This window comes from Eimeria maxima, genomic scaffold, assembly GCF_000499605.1.
Source record: "Eimeria maxima Weybridge genomic scaffold, Emw_scaff79, whole genome shotgun sequence".
NCBI lineage: Eukaryota > Apicomplexa > Conoidasida > Eucoccidiorida > Eimeriidae > Eimeria > Eimeria maxima.
The window spans coordinates 3,270-14,691 of record NW_013566766.1 but is presented as its reverse complement, the minus strand read 5'-3'; the positions used below and the strand labels follow the sequence as shown (position 1 = coordinate 14,691).

Genomic DNA, 11,422 nt, shown 5'->3' with positions numbered 1-11,422 from the left:
TCCCGTTCCCGTCGGGTGTCTGTACACTAAAGAGAGAGATAGGGCATGCTTAATTTGCCGTTTGAGTCTAAGGCCGGGTCTCTAGAGTATTTGGAGTGGACTGTCGCTTACGGCTGCGCATTCTGCAGCAGAGAGTGGGGGCCCTGGATTCCTTGTACAGTCTCCCCGCTGCTGCTGCTGTGCTGCTGTAATCTTGCGCGTTTTGCTTTGCTGCGTGCTATTGGAGCGGGTTTAGTTCTGCTCTTTGTCTTTGGTGACATTGGAAATGCCTGTGGAATGCATTGACTGGGGGCGTTTTGCCTATGGACAGGAGTCCACCGAAGGCTCCTCTTCCCTCTCAGATTCTAAACAGACCTTAGTACCCAAGAACACACAGGAAAAAAAAGCAGAGGCATCAGATACTAAACAAGGAAGTGCCTCTCCCGGCGCCCCATCGGAAGCGATGGAGAAGCGCACTACTGGCCCAACAGATCAGGGTATGGTGCACTGTACAGATGCCGCAGCAGCCACATCTCCAGCAAGCGTAACGTCTGCAGGCCAGCAGCAACGGCCTGCTGCTGTTGCTGTTTCTGAAGCGGCGACACCTGATGTGCGACTTGCCTCGTTGCACGATAGGGGAGGGGGGAGGCCATCAGGATGGCTCTCTTTTGGGAACAGCAGCAACAACGGGCCCTTCAGTGGGTCGAGTCTCAGCCGGGGGAGTTGCAGCAGCAGCGGCGGCAAGAGCAGCAATAGCAAGACCAGTACCACGCCGGCTGCAACAGGGAAACAGCAGCGGAGCCCTGCCTCAGTATCGATGTTGCCTACTTCTGGGGAGTCAACTCAGAAGCGGCGTAAGCTGTTAAGGGGAGGGATTGGAGCGTTGTGCTCGACAAGTAGCGACAGTGAAGGTGGCTCTGCAGCTGCTGCAGGTGCAGCTGGGGGCGGCACTTGTCCATCGGGTGGAGCGCGTAGCGGTGCTCGGAACAGCAAGAACAGCAGCAGCAGCAGCAGCAGCAGCGGGAGCGATGGATCGGACAGCGACGAAGCATCTCTGGATGCCTTGCAGCTGTGCCTGCAGGAGTCGGAGGCGATGACGGATTCGTTGGTGGAGGAGTTGGGGGGTCCTACAGCTGAGGGGAAGCAGCGTGTTAGGCAGCAGATCGGTGCAGGTCGATGCCACTGCAGCACTTCCATGGGCATCCCTCAGTCGCTACAGCAGCACTGCGGTGACGGGTGGGAGAGGCTAAAGGATTACCAGAAGTGCGGCGTCCATTGGCTGGCCTCCCTCCACAAAGCCAACAGAAACGGAATTCTAGCCGATGAAATGGGACTTGTGAGCCAGAAAAACTTAACTCCAACAACATCATATCTGCCTCCATCAATGGCTGTCTTTGCTCGCGTGTTTCCTGGTGTTTCTTCGCTCGTTCGCTTCCGTGTTTGCTTGTTTCTTTGTTCTCTTGAGGGAGGGAAAGGGAGGTAGAGAAACGTACACGGAAGGAACCGAACCAGCAAACCGACCCGCGTGACACCTCTTTTGCCAGATTGTGTAGAAGCCTGTGAAGTAGTGACACCAGGCTCAAGGGCAGCGCCCGTTGAAACATGCAGGAGGAGGAAAGTTGTTGTATTCACCACGGGTGTTACTTTGGATGCTTTTATTGGAATTGCTTCTCGTCACTTCGCATTTTCAGTAGTGAAAGGCTCTCTCGGACGAGCTTTCTGCCATCTGGTTCGTTGAATTTGCTTGTGTTTTATGTTTTGTCGTGCTGCTGCATGGACGTTCTGCTGTATTGTCTTGTGTGCTGTTTTGTGGAGTTTAATTTGGGTTGGTATGGCAGCTTTTGTGTGTTGGTGGTCAGGGAAAGACAGCTCAGACGTGCGTATTTTTCAACTACGCGTATTCTAGCGGGTTGCTGTCCACTCCGACGTTGGTGGCCGCACCGGCCTCTTTGGTGGACAACTGGGTACGGGAGTTGGAGATGTGGGCGCCCCATCTTGCAGGGCGGGTTGTGAAGTATGCAGGGAAGCAGGCGGAGCGGCGAACTCTGGCCTTGCAGTGTATAGAGTCGCTGCAGTCAGCAAATCCCTTCCGAGTTCTGGTCGCGTCTGTCAACTCCCTCTCCAACAAATGGGACTTGCAATACTTGCGCCAACTCCGCCCCTTCGCCTACCTCGTCGTCGACGAGGCCCACGCTCTCAAAAACAAAGATTCCCAAGTCTACAGAAACATCAATAAAGTGGCCAAATGCGAACGGCGCATCCTGCTCACTGGGTACACAGCAACACATGCAAACAGCCAGTGCAATATTGAATATTACTTGACAGGCGAAACATGACGTATACAGCAGCAGCACACACACTGAAGCACGACGAACACGAACCATGCCTGCACGAACAGTGCCACGGTACACACTAAGCCGTCAACACTACACTCACTACAGTAAACACTATCCACCTTTTTGTGCTGAAGTCGGGATTCCTGTCGAGGTGGTGTTAGCCTCCACTCTCCCTCTTAGCAGAGGGGAGGTTTCGTCGATGGTTTTGCTGTTTCTCTTGACAGTGTTTTTTTGTGTCTGTGCCCTCTTACTGATTAAGCGCTGTTTCGTGTGTATGTTCAGCTCGCCTATTCAAAACCGAACGGGGGAACTGAGAAATTTACTCCTGTTTTTGATGCCAGCGGTATTCGATGCCGAGTCGTTGGACTTGGCTCTCACTGCATTTGAAAGACAGGCACAGAGACAGCGGGTTTGTAAACTGAAAACACAAGTCAAAACAGAGAAGCAGAAGCAACAGCAGGGAGAATCGCAACAGCAACCCAAAGGCGTCAGTACGAATACAGCAGAACCTGACACCACGACCAGCTCCTCGAACAGCAACAGTAGCACCAACGGGAACAGCGACACCAACCAGAGCAGCAGCACCAATGGCGGCAGCAGCAGCAACAACAACCAGAGCAGCAGCAGCAACGGCAACAACAGCTCCTCCGAGGAGCAAAAGGGGGCATCACTAGATGGTTGGGAATCAAAGGGGTTTTTGAGTCGTGCCTTCGACTCTTTGGTTACGAAGGGTTCCGATGGTGCAGCAGAAGGCGAACTGCCTGCTGACGTGACTTGTTTGCAACGGGTTTTATCTCCTTTTATTCTGAGACGTCTAAAGAGCGAAGTGATGCAGGAACTGCCCAAGAAAACAAATGTAGTCCTCCGCTGTGAACTCGATGGCTCTCAGAAGACCCTCTACTTGGCAGAGGTGAGGCGGCATCAGTCCGACCTGGCCCTCTCACTCCGAAGACTTACACACGCATTCGCACCCAACGAAGACGATACCCAAGACGCCAGCACCAGTAACAGCAGCAGCAGCAGTGGTGCAGCAGCATCCAAAAGTTCCGCTGTTGGGGACGGCACGCAAGCGAGTGGCAAGGAAGCCAAGGAATCAAAAGACGGCAGTGGTACCTCCCACACTATCTACTGTTACTACTCTTATGCTTCCGTTGTTGCTCTCGGTATTAGTTACCTGCCTGTGCATCTGCTGCTGCATTGCACCCTCTACGTATACGTATTTTGCTTCTTTGAAGGGTTGCAGAGGGTAGAGATCAGAGGTGTCGGTGGACTCTGAGTGTTTCCTTCCCGCTCTCTCTCAATTTGGTTTTGGGTTTTCTTGCCTATCTAGCCCCTGTAGTTTCTGGTCTTCTGCATTCCTCTTCGTGGTGGTGAGGCTCTTAACAGCTATTTGCTGTTTAGGGCTAAGCAAGAAAGCACATGTCTTTGTGTTCAGAGGTAGGGGGCAAGCGGTTTGTCAGCAGTTTGCTCTTCCGTCTGCGTCGAATTTGCAACCACTCGCTTCTCATGCAGAGTCGATACACTGCGGAGCAGAAAGACGTAAGTGCTGTACAGATGCTTAACCTTGCTGTTCGTCTGGCAGTTTATCTCGCGTGTCAAGAATTAAATTATGTTCTGTTATTTAATTTCGTTGGGCTTGGGATTTCCACTTGTCGTTTGGTTCTTGGTCGGCCTTTCTCCTCACGTGCGGCTGTTTTTGCTTTTTTCATCGACTCTTTTGCCTCGTTCTCTTTGTTTTTACGTGCATCTCTGTTTCTGTCTGTCTTCGTTTGTTTGCACGTGTCTCATTCTGAGTCTTTAGTTCTTTCACTTGGTCCTTTTCTTTCTTTCCCTTCCTCTTTCCCTTTTTCCTTGTCTGTCCCCTTGGGTCTAGTGCTGCAGTGTATTTGATGTGATTGTGAGCTTGCGGTGTACTTACAGCGCATGGCTCGACACTACGCGTATCACGTGGACGGCTTCAAAGGAAACCCGATCGAGAAGATTCGTGCAGAGTTCGACAAGTGGAGTGACTACGAAATACATCAAGTGATACTCGCCACATCGCAAACAGCACTTCATATTTTCACAGTAATATGTTGCAGTACTCGAGTATAGGAATATGTTCCAGTGGCATTATTGTTAGTGCCTAATCAACGGCACCTTTACTGACGAGGCTACCAACTAATGCCTCAACAATATCAGCAGGTCTTTTACCAAGTTATATAACAACCGTTTTCAAGTGCTTCTGCGCTTCATTTGACATTCAGTGGAACACACGGCTGAGTGTGCTGCAAAAGTAGAGTGTGGCAGCGCAGGAAAAACTGTTGGCGCGCAGATTCTCTTGTTTTTTATTTGGTTATTTTACGTTTGTTTTGCTTGTTTAATTTGTTTGTGTTTGCTTCTGTATTGTTTGCAGGGGATTCGTATGCTGGCTGAACAGGGCGACATGAAGCTGTCCGACTTGGCTTTGCCTGCTGAGGCTTTCCTCGAGAGCACGAAACTGAGGTGGGTAATCGGCGCAACGGTTTCTGTACTGTTGTTGTGTCAACAGACTGTGTTGTGTGCAGTGTATGGAGTGCTCAAGAGTCAATTCGGGCGCGCATGCAACTGTGTGGGTGTGCACTCACCAGAGTTGGTTGTGCGTGTGCTATGCGTGTGCAGAAAGGCGTTTGAATTGCTAAAGGAAGTGCAGAGTCGGGGGGAGAAGGTATTGGTGTTTAGTCAGTTTACAACATTCCTGGATGTGGTGGAGGAGGCTTTGCAGCTGCATATGCCGTCTCTCCGTTTCTGTCGCCTCGATGGTTCTACTGTCGTAGAGGAGCGGCAGCGGTTGGTGGATGGATTTAACCAAACAGGAGAATGTACCGCTTTCCTACTCTCAACAAAGGCCGGAGGGCAAGGTCTCAACCTCACAGCCGCCCGAACAGTTATCCTCCTAGACCAGGTGGGCAGAGGGGGACAGACGGAGAATTAAAAGTAGTATTCATTATTTGTTTAGAATTGAAGTTTGAAGGCAGTGCATAATATCAAATATTATCATCCACAGACAGTTGAGGTGGTGTTTGGTGGTGGTTTTCTGTTTTAACGGTTGGGTCTTTCGTGTTCTCTTATTGCTTTGTTTGTGCGCGTATTGTTTGCTTCGTGGATTCAATAGGACTGGAACCCACAGAACGACCGACAGGCAGAGGACCGTGTACACCGTCTTGGGCAGACGCACGATGTGATGGTGTATCGTCTTTGTTGCCGCGGCACAGTAGAGGAGTCAATTCTAAAGGTACATTATTGACTGTTCTTGCAGCAGCTGCTGCATTTGCATCTTGTCCATGCACCTGTTGGAGCTGCGGCTGCTACTGCTGAAGGGGACACTTTTCCCATCTGTCTGTTGCTGCCGTGAATGCTTAGAAGATGTATTCACTGGGGAGGGTAACACCTGTGTTGTGCTGCTCTCTCTCGCCTTCCACATAGCCACAATTTTGGTGTCTGCAGTAAATCCGAGCCTAGACAGAAAGATGGTCGACGCAGAAATGTTATCAGCGCGTAGACGTCATGCTTAGCAGTGATGTATTGATCTAATGTCGGGTCTTCTTTGTCTTCTGTCTTCTTGGTTTTTCTTCAGTGTTGCCAGCGGAAGCTAGACCTCGACAGCGCTTTTGGGGGGAATTCGGAGGTTCTCCAGGCTGCAATTTTACGCGTGGGTCTCTTGTTGGATTTTAGGGCTTTGTTCCTCTCTCCTGCTTTTAGTCTTCATTCTCACTCCGTATACCACAGTTTGCTTTCATTGCCTCTCGCCCCGGCATTTGCTGCAACAGGAACGAATATAGGGGATTTAAAGGGTGATGCTTTGTGCTTCATTCTTGCTACAGGATTCGCTGGAAGCCGGAGGCATAGAGGGCGAGGAACCTCTGCTGCGCCTGAGTCCACCGCCGCCGAAGATCTCCTGACGGGAAGCCTCCAGATCGCAAGATCGAACTGCATGCTGTTACAGTGGGCTCCTGCTGCCTGGGCCACGGAGGTTGTATATTAGGTGTTGACGCCGTTCGGCGTAGGCAGACCCGTCAATAGAGTCATAAATAAAGGGGGGGCCCACGCCATCGGGCAATGAATGTCTTTGGCGCCTCCTTGGGCCTGGCTGTGGGGGCCTATAAGTTGCCACAGTTAATGCTGATGCAATATATTCAATGCATGCTCATTGCACGTAATATATATTTGGAATGTATATATAATAAGTATATTATATATTCATGTATAATATTAGTATATATTATATATGCAGCGAGTCCGAACTCACGCTGCCTCGCCTCACAGCCGCTCGTTTTAAGAGCTGTGTTGTTGCTGATGTCTCCGTTTTCTCTTGTTTTTTGCTCCGCAAGTTCACAACGACAGGTGCATTGCGGACGACATTTAAACGACCCCCCGTCTTGAGTGGTAGTTGCAATCTTGGGGGTTGATTAAACTCTTTCTTAGGATTTGATGACTTATTATTTACTTTTGCCACTATTTAAAATTGTATATTGTAATATTACGGCGCGCGAAGAGCGTGATAAACTTCTTATGTTGCACTTCTGAAGGCTGGACATCATGTAGGTTTTTTGCTGTTATATTCACAGGAGTCCAGATATCATTGTTCGTATAAAAGGATCCACAATATTATTGTTACGATTCACTTATAATGATTCAGTGACTTATTATGCACCTCTTGGGTTTTTGAGCACGGTATCTTCTGCACGCTGACCAGTGCGATGCTTGATAGGGTTGTAGGACCCAATGTGTACTTTAGTGAGGCAGGTAGAATAGCTGGAAGCCCATATTTAAACGAAGTAGACCATCATATTCGAGATGCAAGAACGTGCAGAAATATTATTTGCTGTAGACGCATGTATGTTATAGTTTATCTCCAGTCACCCAATTTCTGGAGGACCTTCGCTAACTGGGCCGCTTGCTCCCTGCGGGGAAGCCCATCAAAGGGAGAGTTCGAGGGAGCGAAAAGAATAATGAGAGAAATAAATGTCGTTTTAATAATCTTATTAACTCCTACGTCGTTTGTCGGTGACGACGCAAGGAAGGTCAGTTGTGAGACAAGACGGAAAAGCAAGACGAAGAGGGTCTCTTGGCCTTCAGCCAACCCCCTCGTGAAACCTGAACTGGGTTCTGCACATTCAGAGTGTCTGCAAGTTGCTTTCTTGCGTCTTCCGAGTCCAAACTGCCTTTAATTTCTTTTTTTTCGCGAATAGTTGATTTTATGATATTTTAAAAACAGGGAAGACCAGACAGTTGCATCTGCTGTTCCTGGCTTTCTTTCCCATGCCCGCCATCAGCTTCCAATTCATGTTTCCCACGCGACTGGTTTGTCGTCTGGCGCCAGTTGCGTGTTCTATTATACTTTTCCTAATACCTTTAGAAATATCATCAGAAATTGAGAGCCCCTTTGAAATATCCTTTCATGAGGAAGGATCCCTTCAATTTCCTCTGGAGGAACTCACCGGGGGGCCGGTGGTCCATACTTCTCAGGATGAGGCGGACCACCCCCAAATACCAATTTTTACTGCTTTCAAAAGTTTCCACAGCCTTCACGTAGACATGCCACATACAAAAGAGAACAGAAAACTAGCTGGATGGCTAATTTCTCCATGGACAGGTGAGTTAATCTTCTGTTTCGACGTTGAACTTCGGAAAACAGCAGGATGCTCACCACACGAAGCTGAGGAGTTTCGGCGAGGAGATGCAACAATGTCAATTTAAAGGACATTTTGTTGCTAGGTTTCAGCACATTTTTGTTGAAAAGAGACGTTTTGGCCCCCGTCTGCTGTGCGCGTCTGTTTGCCTCAGAGGGAAGATGCAGAACCAACGACTGGGACGAACAGGCCCTCATGGAAGCACTAAATGTAGTGTCTTCCTCTTCCGCTCATAGGCATGGCATGCACCACTTTGCAGTGGAGAACTGTTGGCTTGAAGGCAACCAGCATGTGCCAGCTGCCCGCCCTTCATCAGGGGAAAACGAAGGAATGGAACCGGAAGCAACCCTACAACGAAGGCGAAGCAAAGTCAATAAGGCCATGTTTCCTAACAGCGTTCAATCTATTGCTCAGTTTGCAAGTACGAAAGGGGTTCTCTTTGGATTAGGACTTACCGTATCCTCAGAAGACTGCCCTGAACTCCAACCTTCACCCGACGGGTAAGGGCTGCAGCCTCCGCAGCACTACTAGTTCTGCTCCTCTTATATGTCTGTTGAGCTTTGGCAATGCCTGCCTTCAGGGTTTTGTTTATAGTAGAAAAGGAGTTAGACCCGTTCCCGCTTCATATGCTACATATTAACATCTATATACCCCTTTTGGTGTTGTCAAGTGTGTATGCATCTATTTGCTCTTCAGGCTTACTGCTTCTGAGTTTTTAGAGGAGGCGGCGCAATGGGGAGTAGACTTCGTTAAGGTACGTCTCCAGCTAATTGTTCTCATTTTGTTCTGCGGAAGCTGGTTGCCGCTCTTTGCTGCAGTAGTTTGCTGATACAGTAACCTGCTGCTGTTTGGGAGCACTCTGTCTGGTTTTAAGGCGGCCAGAAAGGAACAGCATTCTTTTCTTTTTCCTCTATCTTAGAAACTGTGCTTGCAGTTGCTGTCGATCCTCTGTTCTGCCCTCAGCTCAATTCGTGCTCTCGAACCCGGGAAGAAGCCGCTGAGGAGTTCGCCATGTGGGCAGAAGCAGCAAAGACCTCCGCCCCGTCACTGCTGCTCTTCTGTTCCTGGTCCCGGTACAGTCCAGATATGTGCGTAAATGAGGAGTAGATTAGTATTTAGGATTTGTTGTTTAGTCTGTAGGCCTTAGCGTTATTGTGCATGCAAAAGGGCGAGGGGTGCAGTTAAGAGGGTTCTGCCTGACTGTGGGGATCTTATGCTGCCTGACCCCATGACCAACCACCTGGTGCTGCTGCTGCTGTTTGTGTTGTTGCTACTCTTCTGCAGTAAACACGTAGCTGCAGAAGAATTGGGTCAATTGTGTTCCGAGTGGGAAGAAAGCGAGAGGATCCACGGGAGCCACGGTAGCCACGGGAGCCACAGAGAGTCTTCTGCGCATGCAGCTGGCGGCTCTAATGTGCATCTGCAAGTCGTAAGAGAGGAAAAAGAAAAGGCAGTTGGTGCTTCTAATGACCTTCACCATGGCGAGGGATCCGATCACCACAAGCTGGAGTTGGATATTTCCTCTGGTGTAGCTAAGAGAGAGAGGCGACTCGCCTCAGCTGTACGGCCTCCGCACGCCCTGCGCTTTCCTTCCTCCCTTTGCGCCTACCTCCCTGTAGCTATCACCAATAGAACAGATAGGAGATAGGAATAATGCTACTCTCCTCCTACTTCCTTTCATTCTTGTCCCACCTGCATCACCATAAAAGGTTGTCCCTCTTTGCTGTTCTTTATAGGCATTACTCGGCAGACATGTGACTATGAGGGTCTCTTCCTTTGACGACTTCTTGCAGCAAGGTGGGCTACTGGCTGCGGCGTACGTACACCACGCAGGAGCTGCTGTGCTGCAGTGTATCTGACTGGTAGCCACAACGGCCATAACACGATCTAAGGGGCCCCCTACTTTCTTGTGTCTCCCCGAGGGGATGGACAACAAAGGGGAGACACAAAGGACTGTTGTCTTTGTTGTGCTGTCTCTCCACCTCTCTATATGCTAGTTGCACTTAGCATGGAAGAAGAGCTATCGCTGTGTTAGCTGAGTATCTAGGGTTTAGGGTTTAGGGTTTAGCTTCGTTTGTGCGTCTTGCAGCGGAGTTGATAGAAGATCCGGTGTGGCTTGCTGCAGTATCTGATCCCCAAGAGGCTAGAGGTTAGTGTCTCCTGTTTCTTTTTATTGGTTGTAGGCAATGTATTTGTCTCTTTCTTGGTGCCTGCTCTCCCCCTTTATTGACGAACTCTTATAAGAGTCTCCTTTTTGTCTCCTTTTTCTTCTTGAGTATGTTTGTTGACACCCGGCTATCGGTTGTGTTAATGCTTGCATTAATTTGTTTGTTTGTCTCCTTGCCTGTCTCCTTTTGTGTCTCCTTATCTATATCTTTATCTGTCCCCTTATCTGTCTCCTTATATGTTACTCTCTCTCGTTGCGGTTGTGTTCCCTTCTCTGCCTCAGTAAAAAGCAACAGAGGAGACGGAGGTTTAGAGGTATTGACTCGGCAGCAAGCTGATGGAGACTGTCTCCTGGGTTTGTTTAACAGAGGGGAGCAGCAACTGTCTGTTGCTGCTGCTGCAGCACAAGTGCTGCAGTGGTGTGGGGTGGAGGGACAGTCGCTCTCAAAAATCACTCAGGCCTGGACCCATCTCTCCTCCCAGCACCAGCACCAGCAGCAGCAAGAGCAGCAGCAGCAGCAGATAGACAACCTTCTTCTGCCTCCTGATGCTGCTGCTCTTATGCTTGTAGAGATGGCAGACCCCTTGTGAGTCAAAGAAGCAGCTGTCCCTTTTTATTAGCAGCAGAGAGAGCAAGAAAGGCAGCAGCAGCAGCAGCAGCAGCAGCAGCAGCAGCAGCAGAACAGCAAATAGAGAGACAGTTGGCTACAGGCCATCTCCTAGTGTGTCTAGTGTCTCTACACCACACAACAAAACACAACAATCCTTAGGTTTTGTTGGATAAGGGGTACTAAGGGAGGCGTGCAGGCGCATTAGGGTTTAGGGTTTAGGGTTTAGGGTTTTGCGTTGTATGGAGACTTTCTCTGGACAACTCCGTTGCTTGCTATGCCAACATGTTGTTGTAGTTTGCTTGTTGGGTTATCTATTAGTGTGCATATGCATACGTATTTATTTATTTATTTATTTATTTATATGCAGGGGTGAGGCACAGGAGGCACGTGTGTTGGAGGATCCTCTGAGTCTCTTTGGGATCGGTTTAAGAGACGATCCCAAGACGGTAAAGGTGTCTCTTATACACAGGGAGGGGACAGTCCCTTCGTTTACTGGCAGTAGCAGGCTGCTGCTGCAGCAGGGAGATTGGCATGTTGGGCATCAGAGGCATAACTTAAGGAGACACAAAAGGAGACACCATCTGTCTCCTTTTGGTTCCTTAGACACAGAGACAGAAGGAGACACTAATGCTTTTTTCTCCTTCTTTACTAGTACCCTAGATACTCTATTGCCCCTGAT

At 49.3% G+C, this 11,422-nt stretch overlaps 2 protein-coding genes across 2 annotated transcripts; both read left to right on the top strand.

The window, feature by feature from the left end:
- Positions 1-265: 265 nt before the first annotated feature.
- Positions 266-6,742, top strand: EMWEY_00011290 (SNF2 family helicase, putative; the record flags this gene model as incomplete). Its single annotated transcript, XM_013482814.1, has 11 exons — positions 266-1,315; positions 1,818-2,251; positions 2,598-3,424; positions 3,751-3,854; positions 4,236-4,382; positions 4,711-4,799; positions 4,956-5,238; positions 5,449-5,568; positions 5,911-5,989; positions 6,158-6,278; positions 6,568-6,742. The coding sequence occupies 11 exons, from the start codon at positions 266-268 to the stop codon at positions 6,740-6,742; spliced, it is 3,429 nt and encodes a 1,142-aa protein (XP_013338268.1).
- A 1,605-nt stretch (positions 6,743-8,347) lies between these two features.
- Positions 8,348-11,037, top strand: EMWEY_00011280 (alpha-galactosidase A, putative; the record flags this gene model as incomplete). The annotated part of the gene is made up of 8 exons (XM_013482813.1): positions 8,348-8,466; positions 8,663-8,720; positions 8,930-9,039; positions 9,251-9,527; positions 9,703-9,763; positions 10,056-10,115; positions 10,416-10,719; positions 10,989-11,037. 8 exons carry the CDS (start codon positions 8,348-8,350, stop codon positions 11,035-11,037), a joined length of 1,038 nt encoding a protein of 345 aa, XP_013338267.1.
- Positions 11,038-11,422: the final 385 nt, after the last annotated feature.